At 46.1% G+C, this 19,827-nt stretch overlaps 3 protein-coding genes across 3 annotated transcripts; 2 read left to right on the top strand and 1 right to left on the bottom strand.

Annotated features, from left to right (window-relative positions):
* Positions 1 to 1,385: 1,385 nt before the first annotated feature.
* LOC136478436 (uncharacterized) lies at positions 1,386 to 4,625 on the top strand. The gene is made up of 2 exons (XM_066476894.1): positions 1,386 to 3,341; positions 4,277 to 4,625. Exons 1-2 carry the CDS (start codon positions 2,052 to 2,054, stop codon positions 4,331 to 4,333), a joined length of 1,347 nt encoding a protein of 448 aa, XP_066332991.1. The 5' UTR covers positions 1,386 to 2,051; the 3' UTR covers positions 4,334 to 4,625.
* Positions 4,626 to 5,391: 766 nt separating this feature from the next.
* Positions 5,392 to 12,169, bottom strand: LOC136478435 (protein EMBRYO SAC DEVELOPMENT ARREST 30-like). The gene is made up of 11 exons (XM_066476893.1): positions 12,015 to 12,169; positions 10,856 to 11,036; positions 10,385 to 10,469; positions 9,618 to 9,685; positions 9,445 to 9,533; positions 9,087 to 9,330; positions 8,886 to 8,998; positions 8,318 to 8,408; positions 8,112 to 8,240; positions 6,984 to 7,537; positions 5,392 to 6,651 (listed from the first exon to the last, which is right to left on the bottom strand). Exons 2-11 carry the CDS (start codon positions 11,006 to 11,008, stop codon positions 6,216 to 6,218), a joined length of 1,962 nt encoding a protein of 653 aa, XP_066332990.1. The 5' UTR covers positions 11,009 to 11,036; positions 12,015 to 12,169; the 3' UTR covers positions 5,392 to 6,215.
* A 1,681-nt stretch (positions 12,170 to 13,850) lies between these two features.
* LOC136475257 (26S proteasome non-ATPase regulatory subunit 12 homolog A-like) lies at positions 13,851 to 18,402 on the top strand. The gene is made up of 11 exons (XM_066472808.1): positions 13,851 to 13,970; positions 14,147 to 14,344; positions 16,171 to 16,278; positions 16,364 to 16,468; positions 16,611 to 16,667; positions 16,753 to 16,949; positions 17,139 to 17,238; positions 17,340 to 17,452; positions 17,554 to 17,707; positions 17,797 to 17,874; positions 18,022 to 18,402. Exons 1-11 carry the CDS (start codon positions 13,968 to 13,970, stop codon positions 18,238 to 18,240), a joined length of 1,332 nt encoding a protein of 443 aa, XP_066328905.1. The 5' UTR covers positions 13,851 to 13,967; the 3' UTR covers positions 18,241 to 18,402.
* The last annotated feature ends 1,425 nt before the right edge of the window (positions 18,403 to 19,827 follow it).

The following is a 19,827-nucleotide window of genomic DNA, read 5'->3' as shown; positions in this document are numbered from 1 at the left end:
ACAGAAGTGCTTCAAACACATCCCAGAGAGAAATTATCCACCGTTGGATCAGGCACGGTCAAATCACTGCTGATTCATCATTTATAGATCGTCACCGACCACACCAGCCATCGGAATTTGGAAAAGGATTCACGTCAGAATCATCTTTTGACAAATTTCACTCTAAAATTTTGAGCAGATTTCATGTGAAACACAAACTTTTCGTGTAGCCAAAATAGATATACACGATTTTCTGATCCATAGTATAAGTCATGCAGAAGCACCAACTTCATAAGCACGCTCTTCGGCGATCAACAAAACTCACAGCAATTGCGTGGGACAAAACGGCAATGCCTGTCCTGTATTTTACAGGCGCACATCTGTCCACCCACCATAAGCCAATCTCATTAGCTCATAAATGCTAGATATCAAACTCACCCAAAAAATAATGTATTCCCACTTAAGACATTTGTAGAGAAACAATTTCTTTGGGCTGTACCCACAAAAAATGTAAACAAAAAAAAAAAGAGTGAGACGTGAAGGAAGAAGAGAACAAAGTGTTAGTTTCGTATCCAAGCCTGGCTGTATGCAGTCTCATCCTGCCGAGTGCCACGTCTTATGCCATCAAGTGATTTTTCCATTATTTTTGGATGTACAAATAGCAAGAATTAAAAGTGTGAATTTGTCATTATTTTTGAATGTACAGAATAGCAAAAATTACGAAAATTGGCAAAAATACCAACTTGTGGCCGTTTGACTGCGCTTCTTGGATGGAGAGGAGTGAGGCTCGCCGCCGTTGCAGCTGCCTCGCTTGCGCACGGTGTTCTTTAGATGTGCCGTGAGGAGGGAGCAGAGCGAATGAATGGAGGGAGGGAGAGATGACGAGTCCGGAGGGGATGCGCCAGGATGCTAACGTCTTGTTTGGATGCGCATGTATCATCTTAATATACATGTGTTGAAGTGGAATTAAACTAACTTTCGGTCTAATCCACTCCAGCACATGTGAATTGAAGTGGATACACATGTATCCAAATAAGTTCCTATTAGGTTAAGGATTGTCGGCGGTGGAGGGTGCCAGGACGGCGGCGCCGGCACGCGCATGCACAAGAGAGATTCCATGCCCCAGACGTAGGTATTTTTCACACTCATGCATCAACCGGGATCAGGTGGTGATGGTTTTTGCGGCTGATAAGCCGACAGATGCTTTTTTTTTGTGAACAGAAAAATACTGGGCTGATAGGTTCGAGCGACACAGCCTTTACGGGTGTGTTTGGTTGCCAGCCCAACCTAGCCCCTGGCTTCCTTGGGCCAGTTTCTGGCTGTTTGGTTCGTTGGCAAGGGTTCCAGGCCTGGCTACAAGTAGCCACCCATACCGCCGGAGCCTGGCCCAACTGGGATCACCGAATCGGTGATTCTCCTGGAGACAGGCCCGAGCCAGCCCTGCGCACGCTTCCCATCACCGCCCTGCCCCTCACCTACCGCGCCCTCTGCTCCTCTGCTCGCCTCGCTCGTCTCCGACGGCCCTCCCCGCGCCATCTCCGGCGCCCCTCCCCGCTCGCATCCACCACGACGGCCGCAGCGCGGGGTGCCGAAGCTCACCATCTGCTCCTTCGCTCGTCTCCGGCGGCCCTCCCCGCTCGCGCCCCTGCTCCTCCGCCAGAAGAGCTCCTCCGCTCCTGCTCCTGCGCGCCATGGGGTGGGGGCCAAGGAAGGTGACGCTGGTTTCTTCGTCGATCGATTCCTTCCGCCTCCCTCCGGATTCGCTCTGTTCTTGTTCCTCCGCTGTTTCTCGATTGATTGGTTGGTGATTCTGCCCCCGCGCCGCGGATTCGGGGGAATCTGATTCTGCTAACCTGGTTTAGTTTTGCTAGCCAGGCTGGTCTCGTAAACACACCCTATCATGTCCGTCCAAACGATGAAACGAGGCCTGAGGAGGGAGGCCGGGTAAAGAAAACCAAAATTCCCCAATTCCTTCCGCCGCTCCGGTCCTAGGGTTCCTTCTCCGCCGCCATCTTCTTCGCAGTTCTTCCTCGACCCGACCGTAGCTTTCCATCAGTTCTCTTCTTTGCGCCATGGCCCCTGCTTGCATCCTGCTCGACCGCACCGTTGCTTTCCGCAGCCATCCCGAAGAGACAGAACCCTTCGATTTAGGAGAAAGAGCAGAGCGCGTGCTCGGCGCGGAAAGAGCGAAGGGCCTGGTCGGCGCCACCACCGCGGAATTACCAAAGCTTCCAAGCCGTGAGGACATCGAAGCATCAATTGCCAAGTACCTGCTGACCATGACGCCAGATCTGGAGGTCGTCGAACCCCCGGATGTAAGCTGCCTCACCATGCGGCGACCACTCTCATCAGAGCCGATCCCAAATCACGGATGGTCCCTGCGCGACGGCGCTGTGGCCGCCGCCGCTGACAAGAACTTGGTTGTCCTCTACCCCGGCTCCTACCATCCAGCCTACTCGTACAACCGGTGGTACTTGCTCTTGGACCTCGGCACCGACGCATCTTCATCTTCCTCGCTCTCCGCGATCCCCGGTATCCGCTTGGAGTACTCTGATTGTTACAGGACCACCGGCTACGGGGCCGTCATCATGACACGCGAAGGTGGCGCCTTCGTCCTCGCCGAGCTGCTCTTCGACTTCCACCGCCGCGGGCTTCCTGCGCAGGGCATGCTCTGCCTCTGGCAGTCGTCGTTATGCTCGTGGGTCTACAAGCACGGCGAGCTCCCCGCCGAGGTGCACCGCACGTGGAGGACTCACATGTCCTTCCCTGTCCAAAGCAGGAACCGGAACCTCTTCTGCTGGGTCGATCTTCTCCACGGATTGCTACTCTGGGATCTGGGACGACATTGTGAGGTCGACTCATCGGACTGGTTGGACGTGTCTTTTGTTCCGCTGCCCCATGGCTGCTCCATCAGCGATCAACACCCACAAGAATACCGCAACATGGCCTGCGTTGACGGCACCATCAAGTTTCTCAACATGGAGGGTGGCCCAATCTCGCTCGTTACCTATGCCCTGGACCTGGATAAGCCATCCCCTAGCTGGATGGTAGACACCAAGCTGCTTCTAAAAGATCTCTGGAAAGATAAGACATTTATCTCCAAGGATGTGCCACAGATCCCGCCATTGTTCCCTATCCTAAGCACGCTAGAGCATGACGTCGTCTACCTTGTCATTCCGGGTGATGTGGAACACGTGGAAGGCTACCCGGTTAGGGGAGTGAAGTTCCTGCTTTCTGTTGACACGTGCAAAACCAGGGTCATCTCTGCCACCCAGCAAAAACACCCAAGAGCATTGGTGAGATGGCGCTACCTCCTCGCCGCCAGTGTTTCCCACTCCCAGTTGGGCTCAAAGTATCACCAAGTACGTACATTCTACTACCGCTATATACAACACATTTAGTTTTATATCAATTCCAATTGCATCATCATTTTTATGCTTTTGTGTAGTTGTGCATTCCTGTTTGTCTACATCCAGTTAGAGTATAGAAAACTAGAAATTTACTGACTCTTTTTTAGGCCCATACATAATGCTCCGTATCACATGATGACATGACAGGCCTATGTGTTTATCAGCAATTATGTTTCGTCTTAACAAATGTCATCACTCGGGCAACCTGCTCCCGTGAGCGGTTTTAGTGTTCAACCTAATCACATCATCATCGTCATCAACAACAAAGCCTTTTAGTCCCAAGAAAGTTGGGGTAAGCTAGGGTTGAAACCCAACACGAGCCCCTAGTCACAGTTCAACCTAATCACATCACATGAGGAAAAAGAATTCTCTGACTTGTGTTTGGTGGAGAATTTGGTGTCAGCAGTTACTTTTCACCTGTCATTAAGATTAGACGACTTTCCCTTACATGAATACAGACAAGTGTCTCCATTAAATAGATTCTGGATTCGGATCAGTAGGATCCTATCTCGTGTACCACGTGGGTCACATAACTTCCCAAGTAAAATTTATAACACTGAATTCAAAGCTGTGAGAAGTGCAAGTGTTAGCATATGCTCTTATTTGGGTAGGCTATCTTCATGAAATGCCTTGGATATGACCATGCATGATGCCGTTATTCCTAATTAATCTTAGAAATACTCCACTGTTGAAATGCTTGTGACAAACTACGATATCTATAATTGTCGTCGACGCCCTGTTTCTTCCAAAGTTGTTCCAACTTTTTTTTCTTGAATGAAAGAGCCGTTTATAGTTTGTTCTGCAACCTAACGTTATTTTGTGAGAACACCCTTGAAGTAGGTAGAGAGCTGTTTATTTATATTTTGACAAATATCTGTTTCTGCTAGGGAGCGGTGGAAGCAATTGGGATGGGGGCAAGCGGAAAAAGGATGAAGTTTGAATGACCTCCGCAACAGAATCATGTGAAGTTGAATCCTTTGGATGATCTATCTCTTCCTTGATGTCATATGCAATTAGCATCATTACATGGTCTTTCTTAGCAGCATGGTTGAATGTGTTCTGTTTTTAATAACTATATGACCTGGTCAATATTATCGCTACCTATATTGGATATTAGTAGCTGTGTTGAATGGCTAGTGGTATGTAATATTTACCGGTTGTTGTGTGGCACTTTGGATTCTTGTGCTTGTGGGGATTATCTATGAATCATGTACCAACACCGGTGGCCCTTTTGTATATCCTCCTGTTTTCTGTTTTTATTTTTATTTTTATTTTTATTACTGCTCATTCATCCTCCCAAAGGTTGATGCATATTCTGTTTTTTGTGTTATCCTTCCATTCTATTTTGCTCATATATTGATTAAAAGCGATCCTGTATGTTTATTTATAATCTAATGGTAGATTTTGATTTTGAATGTGAAATAGTACTTCCTCAGTACCACAAAGAATGCCATTCTCATGTGAAGTCAAACATTTTCTACTTTGAGCAAATATATATAAGAAAATACTGATATAGTGCAGATTGGTATTATTGGCATAACAAACTTATTTGGAGATATATAAATGTTGCTAATATTTTCTATAAATCTTGTAAAATTTAAGAAAAATTGATCAATATGAACTTCATAGCGACATTCTTTTTAGGACAGAGGGATCCCTATGCTGTGGAAGTGTCAGCAGTGTTACAATGTTGTATGATCTGGAACTGGAATTCCGGATTCTTCAGGTTGTCTATTGACAACTCGGGTATCCTACCCTACATCCATAGTGGATGTCCATGCCTCTAGCCCTCTACATTTTTGAATGGTTGTATGCTGGTCGGGGCTGTCAGATGAAGCTCCAACAACAGCTGACGTTATCTGTGGCCTAACCCTTCGCCAGTGATTTCAGTGCGTAACATTGTTTGTGGCCTAACCTCTTGCCAGTGATATCAGTGTATACCCACAGTGAGTTCTTTGCAGAAATGAAATATAACGTTTTGCGTTTCCTTGTACAGTTGCAACGTATGATTCACTATTGAGCAGCGCACAAAGCAGATGGGAAAACCAATCTAAAGCAAGCTCTCACAAAAGTCGAAAGCAAGCCATATGTGTACACCGGGACGTTGAGAAGAACACCGAAGGAAATCAGCCAGTAGGAAATTATAAAACTCGGCTGAGTGTAAATGAGATTTGCTCATCCAAACACATCATGGAAAATTATTGGGCAATTCAAATTCACGGAATTGTTTTTATGACAACACCGTCATTCATAGATCGTCACCGACTACAGCAGCTTGCGGAACTTGGAGAAGGTTTCACGTCAGAATCATCTTTTGACAAATTTCACTCGAAAATTTTGAGCAGACTTCATGTGAAACACAAACTTTTCGTGTAACCAAAATAGATATACACGATATTCTGATCCATAGCACAAGCCTTTTACAGGTGCACATCTGTCCGCCATAAGCCAATCTCATTACCTCATACATGCTAGATATCAAACTCACCCAAAAAATAATGCATTCCCAGTTAAGACATTTGTACAGAATCAATTTCTTTGGGCTGTGCCCACAAAAATGTAAACAAAAAAATGAGTAAGACGTGAAGGAAGAGAACAAAGTGTTAGTTTCGTATTCAAGCCTGGTTGTATACCGAGTACGATCCAGGCAAGCTCCCACGCTGGATGACCTTGTCATCCTGGGGCTACTCCAGATGCTGATGTGCTGCTGGAATGCAAGACGATTCCTGCTGGTCCAGGAAGTTCTGAGTGTATGTTTTTCTTGCTTTAGTAGCCTGGAGCTGGTAGCAGTTAAAAGGTGCGCCATAAATCCATGCTCCAATCTCTCTAATCATCCGGATCCATCTCTTCATCTTGCTCCGAAGATTTATTCGAGTCACTTCTGTCAGATTCCTGCGTGTCTGAGCTAGACCCATCTTCAGGCAACTCATCCTCATAGTCCTCATTTTGAGGTTCATTATTCCTGGCAGACGCCGTTGCAAGGCTGCGTGCCATCCAATCAGGACACTCTTCCTCACCTCCAAATAGGAATCTGCCATTGCTGTCTTTCACCGGTTGAACAGCAGGTGACTTCGGTGTTCTGCAAGAGCACTCTGGCAAAGGGTGGGCGAGAAAAGATACAGGTCTTGACAACATAGCTGATGACACAACGCCTTCCACACTTGCACTCCTGTTGAGGTGTTCACGTGCAGCAATTGTCCAATTCCGCGGTGGATGATACCGATGATCATTAACATCTTCAAACAGTGCAGCAATAATCTTTCTGTTGATTGAAAAGGAAAGGAAATTATCATCATGCAAAACTACATAGCAAGTGGATAACTGTCAAAAGGTTATTATACTTGACCCACAATATACTACTGGACAATCCAGTAACTTTGATGATCTTACAATTAGCATAGCTATTGTGTTTGTTCCAAGTTTAACAGTAATCCACTTGCACCCTGAAGGCTACTTTACTACCACTAATTTCAGTTACAATTTTTTCCTTTGCAATTTAGCAAATATTAAATGCATTTTAATGGCTGAAGATAAGAAAAACTGTTGTAAGCTGTACAAAAAGTATGTAACCATAAAGATATAATAGCTCTGTACCTGTCAGGCCTGTAGGTTATACTGGAAGGTGTTTGGTATAACCGGTGCCCCATGACCAAACTAGAGTAGTCTGGCCAACCACTCCCGTCATTGTGAAACCCGGGGAAGAAGGCATCAGCTTCAACAGAAACAAAATAATCAAGTGCATCCCAGAGCAACCGGTGTGCTTGCCTCCTGAACTCAATCAATGAAGCATCCGGTTCTGTGTCATTCTCACCAATCCAACCATACCAGCCTTCCTTCTCATGCGCATAGAATGGCCTTGCAGGAGGTGGAGGCAGCGGTCTTGGTCGAGGCCCTGCTCTCTTCCATTCTTCAATTAGTTGTTTTTCACTTTTGGGAGGTGGAGGCTGTGGCAAATCTGGGGTTAGAGGATCTTCTGGCCCAACTAAATCAAACAGCTCCCTCTGACTACATAATGAAGTGCGATCAACTAGGTTAGCAAACATAGCTCGTAGAGGAATAAGCATTCTTTGTCCACCAAAAGTCTCGGAACCAGCCAAGAATATTATTGTAGTTGGTGGGTAACCTAATGCTTGAAGTAGAAGTCCAACCTGGAAACACAGGATTGTTTACATCACAGCATTAGCAATCAAAATGAATCAGTAAGCTGGTATGGTAAATCAGGCATAGTATTAAATTATATCGTGCAGCTCAATGTGTGCCACGGGACCAAGGAATAGAAAGAAGAGACGAAGTCTTTCTAGTTAACAGTAAGCTGGTATGGTAAATCAGGCATAGTATTAAATTATATCGTGGGCTCAATGTGTGCCACGGGACCAAGGAATAGAAAGAAGCGACGAAGTCTTTCTAGTTAACTTTTCTTTCTTTAAACTTCTTTGCCTTGAGCTTGGTTTTCATAATGATTGGATTAGTACAAACAATGATGCTTAAAAGCAAAACATGAAATTCATATTCCGAAGGTGAAGGTCCACATGGTAAAGGAAAATTATCATCTAGTTTTCTTTTGTTTGGTTGCTTATATTTTGTCAGCCTTAGATTTCTTCTATGTGAATTCTCTTGGCGCAGAGCATAATATAACACCAGCTTACCTGTTATTAATAAACATGCAAAAGTTGCATCCAGATTTAGTGAGCAAACATACAAGACTGTTATAAGCAAGCTCACCTCTTCTGCCATGAGTGGACACAAACCAGCCATCTTCCTGGACACCGAATCAACTGTTAGCTGCTCCTTTACTGTTCCTCGTTTAATCATCTGATTCCTTCTATACTGAATAAGCTCTGTATGAATATCCTAGAGATGATAGAATTAACCAGTCAAACGAAAGTCAGTAGATCGTATTGGAACACAATAATTGTAAGCATACAAACCTGGAACAGTTCAGCGCAACCATGAAAAGCTAGAGTATCTCTAAGCAGTCCTGGGTGATAGGCCACATAAGGACGGCCAGATGCTCGCAACCTATACAAATCATTCTGGAGTTATGATTTATGAGAACAGAAAGCCACACTATAGGAAAAAATAATTAATAATGAGTAAAGAAACCCTTCAGCTCCTATAACTAGCATACCCTGAAAGGGTAAGATTTCAACTTTACATAGTTTAAAACAACATCCTCAATCCAGAAAAAGCAACCCAAAACTTTCCAGTGTGTACAAGGGAAGTCAACTTGAATTATGGATTAAGGATTTGTTCTGGCTTTTCTAGATACATAGCTTTCATGCTATGAATCTAGACATAATAGATATTTAGGTGCGTAACAGAAACCATGTATCTAGAAAAGCTAGAACGACTTAAAATTTGAAACGGAGGGAGTACTAGTTTCTTTGCATAAATTGATGATGCATAGGGCATGGAGCATAATTGATAAATCTACAATTGATTAATGAACAAAAAAGAAAGGGTAAGTGGATCAATGGCAAAGGTGGGAAGCCTCACCTTCCTACTATTTGGCTCCCAAGAGCCTGAATTTGAGGGCGCAACCTTAGAGCATGGAAGGCTACTCTGCATCTAAGCTTCTGAAATTCCTCCAAGCTTGCAGGGAGAATCGACTGCAGAAAACCGTATGGAAAGGCTCTAACTTCACATTGACCAAAGAATGAAAAAACAAAACAGAGTAAGCATGGGCATGGAGGATACCTGAAGACAATTACCTCCATTAACAATTATCCCATGAACTTTTGATTTTACAAGTCTGGGTAATACTTCTTTGATGTAGTATTCTGGAGTAGCAGAATTCCTAGGAGATACTGTGGGAAATTTTATCTTTTTCCTAGCCTCTCTGAGATCCTTTGGCAAGCCATGCACAATAACCACATCACTGGAAAGTGCATGTATGAAATGATCTTCATCGTATAGATAAGAAAAGCTTTTGAACTTCGGACTGCAAAGTTGGAACAGAGGAAAGGCTATATTTTAGAGGTCGAGCAGAAAAAAAAAAGGATAAGGAATAGACAACCACCATAATGAATTTCAGAATGGGGAAGGGCACAGCAACCTGATGCCTTTTGCACGAGTTGTTGCTTGTATCTCAGGAATAACCAGAGTGGCATTTAATAGCCTGGCAACGGCAACAAGATCACAGATCTAATAAAGGAAACAATGTCATGATCCTATTACAATGATATAACAAGTACAAGGATCCTTTACACATTACACAAGAAAACTTACTGAAGACTGTATCTTCTCAAAGCCACCATATATCTTTGCATAAATAAAACCATTATGCTTACTGGGAGCTGCAATAAGGTAATCAGACAGATTTATCAAGGTTTAGTTATATCGTAAAATGGTTTGATGCTGAGTATACAAATCATAGCATTTCAGGTAATCTAGCACTTTATAAAATGGGATAAGCATGTAGTAATTATAGTGAAGTGTCGCAATAGATTTATCCACATTATTGTGCAGAAATCACATCAAGAAACATTCTAAGGTCAACAACCTAACACTAATGGTTCCAATGTTGGGAAAATATAGAATATTTAATTATCATTCTGAATGAATCTCAACATAAGACAAAATGTGGAAACTAATGAAGAATGCTAGCATATTCAGTATCTGTAAAATATAAGTTATACAATGCCAAGTAAGTCGTAAGAGTGCACCTGGGTGCGTTTGTGCCCATTTAGTCTGAGCGCTGATATTTATACATGTCAAAAACATGTCGGAAAAAAAAAAATCAAAGAACGATAGCATGATAGAATATGCAAACTTGCAGAAAAATGATCATCGTGCATACCAAAACAATGCATATCACTACTATATGCATGTATCTTTTGAGACATTTCTTATACACAAAAGGTTTGTTCAAAAAGAAATACAAATGCACCTACATTTTTTTAACTCTGTGTCTAAAGTAACCAAACGACTAGTTGAACAAAAGATGTGACAATGAAAATACTAATAAAGTAGGTGCAAGTTTAAGATCAATTTACCAGCATATGATTTGCTAGGTTTCACAAAAGGATGCAAGTGATCAAGTGGGATCAATGGACCCCACAGTCTCCGTGGTCGAAGCCTCTGCCAAAAAACCAAAAAGCATAGAAAAATATGTTAGACATAATCGATGCAACAACAACAACAACAACAAAGCCTTTAAGTCCCAAACAAGTTGGGGTAGGCTAGAGTTGAAACCCATCAGAAGCAATCAAGGTTCAGGCACGTGAATAGCTGTCTTCCAAACACTCCTATCTAAGGCTAAGTCTTTAGGTATATTCCATCCTTTCAAGTCTCCTTTTATTGCCTCTACCCAAGTCAACTTCGGTCTTCCTCTGCTTACCCCAATGATCGATGATTGCAGTGAAAATAGGTGTCCAACGTAACCTCAGTAAACACAAATTCCTTCATTATACAACTAAGGAAATTTAAGAATTGATACTGTGACATGGTCAGGGCATGTGAATTACCGGTCCAAATGGAAGGGCATCGTCCATGTGCATGTTGTACTTTGTAATGCCCCCAGCTGAATAATTAGCAAGAAAAAGGTGCACCGTCAGCGATAGCATCGACAGCACGATGCCAATGGCTGTGGCCAACTTAAACTTGCTTTTGAGCAGCATTTTATTTCATTACTCTAACCTCCAAATCCTGGTGAAAAGGTAACTGTTAGACATCTCCACGGAGTTATATCAGGTGCCAGCAAATCACAAGTGAAAAAAGGGGAAATCACAAGTGAAAAAAGGGCACAGTTGCGCACATTTTATTTAGCAAAGAAAAGAGGTAGTACAATAAGGCTATATGCTAAACCCACCCACAATTTTATCCACAACCTATGGGTGTGCAAAATAACCACTACAAAGTAGCAGCAAAGGGCTAACCAGAAAAAAAAAGACCCAGAATCTCACAAAAACAACATAGCAGTGCCTCAACCAACCCAATGAGGCAAGCACACAGTGCCCAATCTAGGCAGCTCCTGCGTGCAGCTGCACCTGGCACCTCACACATCACTAAGAGCACACACCAAATACTCGCAGCAGGAGAAGCATGTCTAGAAGGATCTGTCAATCTCGGATCCAGATTGGACAACTTGGTGGGGTTTTGGTGGAAAGCGCAAGACCAAGGCTTTGGATCCTGAGCAACTCAGACTCAGTGCAGCATGCTGATGTGTGGGGTAACCCGGTCTCATATGGCTCAGTGAGCTAGGGCACTACTACTATACAACCAAGTATTCAATCAAGTTGAGTAAAGCCCCAACGCTGCTAACTGGCTGGAACAAGCCCAGGAAAGCCGAGAAACAATCAACTACCGGAAGGAGGTCGATGTGTGTTCTACGACTACGAGCTGTTGTTAACTAATACTAAATTGGTATAGAATGTCAATAGCCACCACACACTAGTCCAGTTGCCCGCCCACCACCCTTCAATCGAATCCACCTACACAGGCACAGCTAACGCATCCCGCAAACCGTATATAGATGGTAAATGCAGGGCGGCGGAGCAAAGTTTGGCGGCGAGAAAAGCTCGCGGGAACAAACTGCTATAGCGGTGCAGTCAAATCGAATCTCAGCATGAGTGCAGGGGCTGGGGTTCTACGTGCCAGCCCAGGAGGGAGGGTGGGTTTCCTTACCGAGAAGAGGAGGAGGTGCGAATCGATCCACGCCCCGGCGAACGGGGCGAGCGGATCCCCGCCCCTAGCCCTAGGGCGGACCCGAGTAGCGCGGCGACGCGGACAGTGGGGGCGGAGGCGCGGCGCCTGATCTGGATGGACGGAGGGAGGCGGGCGGGCGGGCGTGGCGTGATCGGCGCGGGGGAAGGAGGAGGAGGACGGTGGTGGGTGGGTGAGTCCGTGAGAGTGGAAGTGGCTAGTGTGACCAAGCCTGCCAATGACGGAGGGGTCCCACGTGTCGGCGCGATTTTACCGTGGAGAGGGCAAAAAGCAAGAGGCTTTTACACACGTGCCATTAAAAAAAAGTTTGTAATTATACATAAGCTATTAAAAAATTGACCGCATACAAGTGCCACTGCTCTAAACTTTTTTTTTGCCTTACAAGCTATTTCGTCCGTGTTCTGTTTGTTTTTCGTCGTTTGGTATGAGACCGGCCAGTGAAATTGTCCATATTACCCTCGGCGGTCCCACACCAAACAGCGAAGAACCCTGGGGAGAGAGAGAGCGGGGACGGCTCCGGCTCACGGCGACAGCGACGCGCGGCGGACTAGGAGTGCCCGACGCCGGATCTGGCCGCGAGGCCGCCGGGGGCACCTCCTTGCTCTCCCCGGGCGCGCGGCCTCCTTTCTCCTGGCGGCACACACGACGGCCCTTGGAGGCGACGCGGACGACCTCCTGGAGCCACCCGTAGGCCTCGCGCCCCGCGCCCCTTGGATCGCGGCCCGCGTCACTGGAGCGCCGCGGCCACCCTCCTGGAGCACGCGGCGTCGGATCTGCCGACGAGGAACGGCGGCGCCCCGGCTCCCCTCTCCACGGCGACGAGCAGCGAGGCCACCAGGGCACCTCCTTGCCCTTCCCGGGCGGCGTCCACTTCCCCTTCCTATCTCCACCGGTGGTGCATCCAGCATTTTGGGCGCCGCGCGCCTGTGGCGAGTGCGCGACGAGGCTGGGGGACTGAGACGGCGACGGCGCCGTGGAGCTAGCGGCCGCGCGCGGGTATGGCTACGGCAGACGGCAACGGCAGCACGCGCCTGACGAGGAGCGCAGCGGCAGATCTGGTGAAGGAGACGGTGACGGCGGGCGTGCGGTGGGGTAGCTATGAGCTCGGCCGCGTTGACGGTGACGGGGTGCAACGAGGACGACTAGGAGCTCGACCGCGCGGACGGTGACGAGATCCAGGCGGGCAAGGAGTAGCCAGGCACCGCTGGATCTGGCGACGTGGCACGACGGCGCCCCGGCTCCCCTCTCCACACGACGAGCAGCGAGGCCACCGGGTCTACCACGACGGACGACGGCGTCATGACCGCCTGGGAGGTCATCGGGCCGAGTCGCTGGTCGGGTCGCGGAGGAGTAGGCGCTGGCGCGCGGCCGGGCGCGGCTGCCGGCGCGGGGCCTGGAGCGTGTGCGGTCGCCGAGGGTGTAGGGCTGGGCCGCGCGCCGCCGAGGGTGCAGGGCGGTGCCGGGGCCGGGAGCGTGGGGATAGGCCGTCGGGGTCGCAGGGCGGGACTGGTGCCGGGAGGCACCGGGGGCGAAGGGCGGGGCCGAGGCCTGGAGGTGCCGGGGGCGCAGGGCCGGGCCACCGGGCGCGGTGCTGACGACACGCAAGGGGAAGAAGACAAGGAGGAACACATAGAGAAAGAAAATTGAAGTGGTGAATTGTAGTCAGTTTAAGCAGGTTCCACACCAAACGGCGAAAAACAAATAGAACAAGGACGGAATGACTTGTAAAGCAAAGAAGTTTACAGCAGTAGCACCTGTGTGTGGTCAATTTTTTTAATGGCTTACGTGTAATTACAAACTTTTTTTTTTATGCCACGCGTGTAAAAGCCTCACAAAAGCAAAGCGAAGCAGCCCAACAGTTCGATCTCCACGCCGCCTCACCGTCTCCTGCGCAGCTTCCCCGCGATCCCGGCTATGGTGAGCCTCCAGCCGGCCTCCTCCCCCACCTGCATCTCGTCCGTCCGCGCTCCACCCCGCTTCTTAGTGTTTGTGCCGGCCGGCGCAGTCCGCGCCCTCCCCGCCTAGGGTTTCAGTCTCGCGCGGATTTATCTGCTACCTCGCGGTCTGACTCTGCTCTTGCTGGATGAGTGCAGGAGGGCGACAGTACCAACCTCGATGCGGCGATAGAGTCGCTCCTGAATGTCGAGAAGCAGATGAGGCTGGCCGGAGATGTCGCCGGCACGCGGAAGGCCGTCATCGACATCGTCGAGCTCTGCTACAAGGCCGGCGCGTGGAAGACGCTAAACGACCAGATCGTTCTCCTCTCTAAGAGGAGAGGCCAGCTTAAGCAGGTTCGGCTCTCGAGAATTCACGGCTTGCTCTTACATCTTCGATTGGTTTTTGTATAACTAGAACGACAGGCGCGCCCATGTAAGCTGCGTGCAATGATCTGTCTCATAAGTTTAGGGATGTCAGTGGCTCTGCATGTTGCTGTGACTTTAGCTCAATTATCTCAGCTCTAGTTGTGTCTGTAATATTATCATCTGAAAAATTTGAACAAACCTCTTATATAAAGAGATAATAAATCATAAAAAATGGTTGTTGGCATAATTAATTATACTGAGAAAACATAACCTGCCATTGCAGAATTATCCTAATGGTAGGAACCTACCCTGAACATTGATCTAAATTACTAAACTAAAGACATGGGCATGGATGAAAGATACATTTGTCGTTCATGCATCATTTAAATACCAATTTGAGAAGTATCTTCTTTCAGGAACACAAGGTGACCTAATGCATCACCTTGATTGAGATGCCAAATTTGCAAACTTTCATGCTGCCAAACACACTACTATCTCCTCGAGGACGAAAACAAATTAACTAAAAATGTAAAGGGAATATCAAATGAATAAACTTTATGCAAACTGCAGTAGGAATATCAAATAATTTCTTAGAGAATTACAAATCTGTCTGAGCATTTATGATTACCTAGCTTTCAAGCAGTGCAGTTCTGAACAGTCTGCTGAGGTGTTTTCAGAATTTAGGATGATGTGTTCCTACTAACCTTGGAATGTAGCCCATAGAGTAAGAATACCTACTGAAATATAAATAAAGATTGCTATGTGCAGAAGCTTGACAGATCTTGATTCTAGTAGACAGCCTGCAAAATCACATATAATGGCATGAAGTCAGGGCATATGGTCTCTCTCTGCTGTTTAAGCCTGACGAATAGCAACAATTTTATGGTGATAGCTATTACGAAACAGAAACTGTGGTACATAAACCCTAGAAACATACATGAACTGCATTTTAGTAGACACATCAATTAATTTGAAGCAACAACCTAGAGGCACATATAAAAAAGGCATCTTGCATATAGTTTTGTGTGAAGCTAACTTTTACTATTAGTCTGTGTATGAGACCCTTTAGAGGTGCCTTAGTAATCAGTTTGCTTGTACGAAGGCAGAGTGGCCTTTAAACATCAACTTTTTGCTGAATAACGTGTGATTGTAGTGGGTAAAGAAGTATTTTACTACTGTAACTTTGTTGTACTTCTGGTGTTGATGACTCTAGCTAGGTTCGAGGTATTGACCCAAACATCTGTTGAACTCCTGTCTGGTAACAGAAGCTGTACTTGAGAAAGCTTTCTGGATTGAAGTTGCCTGTATGAATTATTATAGTGGTAGGAGGAAATATGGTTTATCCATCCAATAAATATTTCCTGCAGTTGTGATTATTAAATTTTCATAGCACCAGCGAATAGTTGCACTTATGGAGTATTTTGCATTGGTCCTATCCATCGTTGAACAACTACAATGTGGAATGTTTATTCTGCAGCGTTTTGCTTTGAACTTTAGTTGCTTGGACATACGGTTGCCAGTTTTTGAGTCCTATGCCACAATCATCTCGAGCAATGGTTTGCCCATGACCAGAACACTGTTGATCAATGTATTAAGTATAAGTTCTTTACTTCCTTTCAAACGGAGCCTATGCTGTACTAGAGCATTACTCACTCTAGCTGTTATCTTGTTTTTGCGGATTCATAAGTCATATTTGTCTATTTGTTTACTTATAATAAATTGAAAAACATATCGAATGGAACACTATATGTATCTCACTTGCTACTGTTTTGTTTACTATACACTTATATTACTGTCACTTCTGTTTATTGCAGGCCATTACTGCTATGGTTCAAAAAGCAATGGACTACATTGATTTGACACCAGACATTGACACACGCATCGAGCTAATCAAAACACTGAGCAGCGTCGCTGCTGGCAAAGTGAGATTTTTTTTCCATCTTGATGATTATTCCTTTTAAGATTCATTGTTTTTATGTGTGTAATCTCACAGCTGTTCATCTACAGATTTATGTTGAGATAGAGAGAGCAAGATTGATCAAAACACTCGCAAAAATCAAAGAGGAGCAGGGACAGATTGATGAGGCTGCTGATTTGATGCAAGAAGTTGCTGTAAGTTTGCACTGCACTAGAATTGAGGACATGTACTTCCATATTCTGTGACAATGTTTCTGTCATTCTTTAGTACTTCTTTAGTATTGTTCCTCAGTTCTCACTATCCATGACTATAATGGACTAACAAGCTGTTTATCAGGTCGAAACATTTGGCTCTATGGCAAAGACGGAGAAAATTGCTTTCATTCTTGAGCAGGTATTATGCCAACCTATTATGTTAATACTTTGTATTCTTACTAAAATGCTTATTCATGCAAAACTTACTATTATCGTTGTCACAGGTCCGGCTATGCCTAGATCGGCAAGATTATGTCAGAGCACAAATTTTATCAAGGAAAATCAGTACTAGAGTATTTGACGCAGATCCATCAAAGGAAAAAAAGAAACCAAAGGAAGGTGACAATATTGTTCAGGATGCTCCTGCAGATATTCCTTCCCTCCTAGAATTGAAGCGCATCTACTACGAACTGATGATTCGGTATGTCATGCTTCTCAATCTCAATTAGATTAATGCACTACTGGCCTGCTATTTGATTGTCAATTGTCATTATTAGCTTGTCTGCCTGACTACCTCTGGAACCGCTAATCTCTTTGTTCTATTTAACGCTATGGTTCACAGTGACATTTTTATTGGAACCAACCATAATTATTTGTTGTCTCTTCACAGATATTATTCTCACAACAATGATTACTTGGAAATCTGCCGTTGTTACAAGGCTATTTATGATATTCCAGCAATAAAAGAGGATCCAGCAAAGTGGATACCGGTACTCTCTCTCTCTCTCTCAACATGTGTATACACTCCCCCTGACACCCATCCACCAAGGCACCAACCCTCAATTATCTGACTACTTTAATTCCTTTGCAGATTCTTAGGAAGATCTGTTGGTATTTGGTGCTAGCACCTCATGATCCTATGCAATCGAGCCTTCTCAATGCTACACTACAGGATAAAAACCTTTCAGAAATCCCAAATTTCAGGTACATTTGTATGTTTGCAAGATTGCTCTAATAACTCCAGGTGAGCTTATCTCAATGATCACCAAATTTTTTTCGTGTTGTGATGTGATGAAAAAAATAAGGTTATTGCTGAAGCAGCTGGTCACCATGGAGGTGATACAGTGGACAAGTTTGTGGGAATTCTTCAAGGAGGAATATGAGAAAGAGAAGAATCTTCTTGGGGGAGCTTTGGGTGCCAAAGCTTCAGAAGATTTGAAACTGAGGATCATCGAACATGTATTGCTTACTTTGTGTTTGGTCTATAGTTATAATTATTTTGCTCTATATATGCTTGTCCATTGAATCTGACTTTTTGCTCTCTTCAGAATATCTTGGTTGTGTCCAAGTACTATGCAAGGGTTACCCTCAAGAGGCTTGCCGATCTTCTGTGCCTGGCTTTGCAGGTTTGTATTTTTCACCTTTGCGTGATATTGTATTTTCTTTGTGATGCCAACTGTGGCATCTTGTGTTTAAACCCAGTAAGTACATGACAATCACCTGAATTGCATTTTATAGCTGCAGCTGAGATATCTAACACATTACTCTTTCAGGAGGCAGAGAAGCATCTCTCAGACATGGTTAACTCAAAAGCTCTGATTGCAAAGATCGACAGGCCGATGGGAGTTGTCAGCTTCCGGACAACCCAAGACAGCAATGGCACACTGAACTCATGGGCCACAAACCTTGAAAAGCTCCTGGACCTTGTTGAGAAGAGCTGTCACGAAATACATAAAGAGACCATGATCCACAAGGCGGTGTTGAAAGTTTAACTCTTTGCTTTAGGTTTTGAAATTCGTGCGTGCATGGATCTTAAGAATTAAGATATTGTAACAGCAGGTTTTTGTTGTTGGGCATGCCCAGTGTCCGCCAATTTGCTTGACTTTGTGTATCTTGCTGAATATTCTTAGATGAAAAGTAGATCCAGCTTCTTATTCGAATTCAATTCACCAGGCTTGATTCTGGGAAAGCATAGCTCCTTAACTTAATTTACATACAATGTTCAGGCAAAACCACCGGCCGGATTAAAATATGTACTTGTACACCATGCTTTGTGCTAGTCTACTACGTGTGTCTTTTCCACATTATTCATTTCATATAACAAAGAGGAAGCGTTTGGGGCTGCGGCTGCTGACTGCTAGGCTGATAGCACTCCAGTTTTCAGCTACTACTCTGCTATTTCATCCAACCATTAGCTCTGCTCAAGGTCTGCAAAGGTCCAGGCGTCCAGCTGATGAAAAAGGAACATACTAATCAGAGTCTTGCCGCCGCCGCGTGTCGAAGGCTTCCATCGAGATTATCCGGTCCTTCGCCGCTACCACCCCTTCTCCGAGAGGCTCCTGTCCCAATCACAGGATCTTCACCCAGGCTACCGCCGACAAGGTCAGGGTAGGCGACCGCATCATGTCCGAGCTGTACGCGCCAGGGAGATCCTGCACCACTACGACGCCAAGGCTACCTAAAATACACTGCCGACGGTGCCATGGAGCTCTCAGCCCGCCCTCCCGGCCACTAATCCTATAAAAATGAACCTGTTGATGCTGCAGTAGATCATACCGTTGAGTCAAGGGTGCCACGCATAATCTAGGGTTTCGGGAGGAGGGAGGAGGCAGGTGTTTCGCTCCTCATCAGCTGCTCGTCCATCAGCAAATTAACGGGGTGTTTGTATCCAGCAGTACCGGATATAGGAGCTTTGTCGAGTGCCAGGGGCACTCGACGAAGCCCAAAAAACACTCGGCACGGCAAAGAGTTTGCCGAGTGCCCCTTTAACGGCAAACGCTAGTTTTCCGAGTGTTTTTTTAGCACTCGGCAAAGAAGTTGCCGAGTGTAAAAAAAAAAAACACTCGGCAAACTTTTTTTTCAAAAAAAATAAAAAAAGACACGCCGACACCACGCCTGCACCACCAGCACCGCCGCCACCACCACCATCCGCGCCGCTGTCCCCTCCGTCGCCTGGGGTGCGCCGGATCTGGAGCTCAAGGTGGCAGAGCTCGCCGGATCCGCCACCCGCCCGCCGGATCTGGAGCTCGAGGTGGTGGAGCTCGCCGGATCCACGCTGCCAGGCCGGAGGGAGCTCGTCGGAGGGAGAGAAGAGAAAGGGCGCGCTGGAGATGACGTAGAGCTGAGGTGGTAGAGGAGCGCCACATCGCTGGCCCGACGCCGGTGGAGGAGCGCCGCCACCTCGCTCGCGCCTGCCGGATTCGGGCTGCTCCTCGCTGGGGCGCGCCAGATCCACCGTCGGAGCGTCGTCGGAGCAGACCTCCGCCACCGGGAGACGCACCGCGCGGAGCAGACCTCTGCCCCGCTCGCCGGCTGCCGCCTCCATCCCGAGAGAGAGAGAGGTATGAGAGAGAGAGGCT

The sequence above is a fragment of the Miscanthus floridulus genome, chromosome 8, assembly GCF_019320115.1.
Source record: "Miscanthus floridulus cultivar M001 chromosome 8, ASM1932011v1, whole genome shotgun sequence".
Classification (NCBI taxonomy): domain Eukaryota; kingdom Viridiplantae; phylum Streptophyta; class Magnoliopsida; order Poales; family Poaceae; genus Miscanthus; species Miscanthus floridulus.
This window is presented reverse-complemented; position numbering and strand designations above follow the sequence as displayed.

Bases quoted from the DNA above. Each gene is read 5' to 3' on its own strand.
- LOC136478436 (XM_066476894.1), top strand. From the start codon at position 2,052: ATGGCCCCTGCTTGCATCCTGCTCGACCGCACCGTTGCTTTCCGCAGC. The intron at 3,342-4,276 runs GTACGTACATTC...TGTTTCTGCTAG, and splicing joins TGGGCTCAAAGTATCACCAA to GGAGCGGTGGAAGCAATTGG.
- LOC136475257 (XM_066472808.1), top strand. The intron at 16,469-16,610 runs GTAAGTTTGCAC...GCTGTTTATCAG, and splicing joins ATTTGATGCAAGAAGTTGCT to GTCGAAACATTTGGCTCTAT. The intron at 17,453-17,553 runs GTACATTTGTAT...GAAAAAAATAAG, and splicing joins TCAGAAATCCCAAATTTCAG to GTTATTGCTGAAGCAGCTGG.
- LOC136478435 (XM_066476893.1), bottom strand. From the start codon at position 11,008: ATGCTGCTCAAAAGCAAGTTTAAGTTGGCCACAGCCATTGGCATCGTG. The intron at 8,999-9,086 runs GTATCCTCCATG...GGTTTTCTGCAG, and splicing joins ATGGAGGTAATTGTCTTCAG to TCGATTCTCCCTGCAAGCTT. The intron at 8,409-8,885 runs GTGAGGCTTCCC...TGATTTGTATAG, and splicing joins GGGAGCCAAATAGTAGGAAG to GTTGCGAGCATCTGGCCGTC.